This window comes from Trichechus manatus, unplaced genomic scaffold, assembly GCF_000243295.1.
Source record: "Trichechus manatus latirostris isolate Lorelei unplaced genomic scaffold, TriManLat1.0 scaffold00001, whole genome shotgun sequence".
NCBI lineage: Eukaryota > Metazoa > Chordata > Mammalia > Sirenia > Trichechidae > Trichechus > Trichechus manatus.
The window spans coordinates 37,493,391-37,495,184 of NW_004443937.1; the positions used below are offsets into that span (position 1 = coordinate 37,493,391).

The following is a 1,794-nucleotide window of genomic DNA, read 5'->3' on the forward strand; positions in this document are numbered from 1 at the left end:
TGTGCGCCCCCCGCCTGGCCCGGAACATCGCCCGTTCCGCGTCGGGGCCGGGGTCGGATGGGGGGCTTCGCCTGCGGGGCGGCGGGGGCACCGCGGGTTTGCTCGGGGATGATTGGTTTGAGGGGAGGTGGCTTATTAGCCGGCGCTTGCCCCAGTTTAAGGCGTACGAGCCCTGCCTTCGGGAATTTTCTGCCCCGAAGAGACACCCAGGTGTGCAGCTGAGCCCTCTGTGCCCAGATTTGCGGGTCTGGCATCTTGAAATGCTTGATGTCACAGGTGACAAATGGCCGTGGTAATCGGGAGCCCCCGAAGCACCTGCCCGGCTGATGGTAGCGGGGCTGGGGCTAGGGTAGGACTGGGAGAACGAAGCGTGACAGATCCTATTTGGATATTCCGCTGAAGTTATGTTTCGGTTCAAGTATACCACCTCTAGAACACAGTTTGAGGACTTCGTGATAGAAGAGGTTTGGGATGACCTGGTTTGACTAAGAACGTCTGGGTTAACCCAGCGATTCCCATTCCCCCCCCACCCCGACATGTTCATTTCTGCTGTCACAAACGCAGGACACGGATGATCCTGTGATAGGAAAGAAGTTAGGGATAGCATTTCAACACAGACCTGAGCCCAAGATTGAGACGTTTCCAGATGAACGAACGTGTAGAAAGGTCGGGGTTGGCAGATTGGGGGAACTTGCTCTTTGGTTGAAAACATCAGCCGGCACCAATACTTTAGTTTGTGTAATCCGATAGATACTGAGGACTGAGTGGTCACGATGGCCCTAGGTAGCATTCCTCAATTGTGTATGATTGGAATTTTCATAAATTTACATTTTAACCGAAGCATCACTACTGAACAAACTCCTAGGGTGAATCCTTGTCTGAATCTCTCTCATGTGTCTTTTGGATTTTGATATTTGGGGTTTATTTAAATTGGAATACACATGTTTATTTCCATCTGGCCTTACTGTGGAGATAATCCTGAGTCATGCTTTAGAGAAGTTCCTGCTGCCCTCAAGAGCTCAGATGTCTGGTGGTCTCTGGAAAAGCTGGATGCTCCCCTTACTGCTCGTTCTCGTTTCTGGACCTGTGGGGGAAAGAAGGATCTAGTTGAGATTGAAAGCAGATTAAGAGGTGTTTTCCTCCATATTTACTCTGTTTCCATGTAAATGCCCTAAATTATTTGTGTTTACACTCTCTAATTTCTCAATTTACCACAGAAAATTAGTTTATGCTACTGCCACTAGTATTTTTCCACTTGTATAATACTTGCCAGTTTACAAGTGGCTTTGTATTCATGATCGCACTTATTTTCTCCTTTTCCCCATAGAAGGAGGTGGGCGTAGAGAGTGATTTACCCAGGGTCTCATAATGAGGAACGGAGCCGAATTGGAGTATACAGGTCCTCACTGGTAAATCCAGTTCTCTTTCTTCCGCAGTTGTCTTACAGGGTAATGCTAGTGCTGATGTGTTTGTTACCTTGTAGGTCAGTTTTTGCCTTTGTGGTTAATTCCTTTTAGGAAGTTGGTATTACCCTGTTTTTTATCTCGCAGAAACTCAGGGTAAGGAATTTTATGATTTTGTGACTTGAGTCACTCAGCTATCTAGTATTAAGGCCTTTTTTTTTTTTTTTTAACCCTAGAGCTCCTTTTTTCTAGATCACAGGGTTTATAGAGGAGAGAGAAAAAAGAATTGGTTTTTCCAAATGAGACTAACAAGGTACAGGAGTCCAGTGACAAGGGCCAGAAGGCAGAAGGGGACAAGGAAGCTGGTGATAGGGAACCCAAGGTTGAGTAA

General features: G+C 46.9%; 1 protein-coding gene across 2 annotated transcripts in view; it reads left to right on the forward strand.

The window, feature by feature from the left end:
• Positions 1–103: 103 nt before the first annotated feature.
• The window catches only part of KCTD6 (potassium channel tetramerization domain containing 6), a 10,090-nt gene continuing 8,399 nt past the window's right edge, over positions 104–1,794 (forward strand). The window contains exon 1 of one of the 2 annotated variants that reach the window (XM_004368650.3): positions 104–1,448. Coding sequence is in view for 1 of the 2 variants with exons in the window: in XM_023727671.1 (XP_023583439.1) it covers positions 1,369–1,409 (41 nt within the window). In the remaining variant the exon portion in view is untranslated. The remainder of the gene's footprint in view (positions 1,449–1,794) is intronic. The other variant, XM_023727671.1, reaches the window with a different exon arrangement.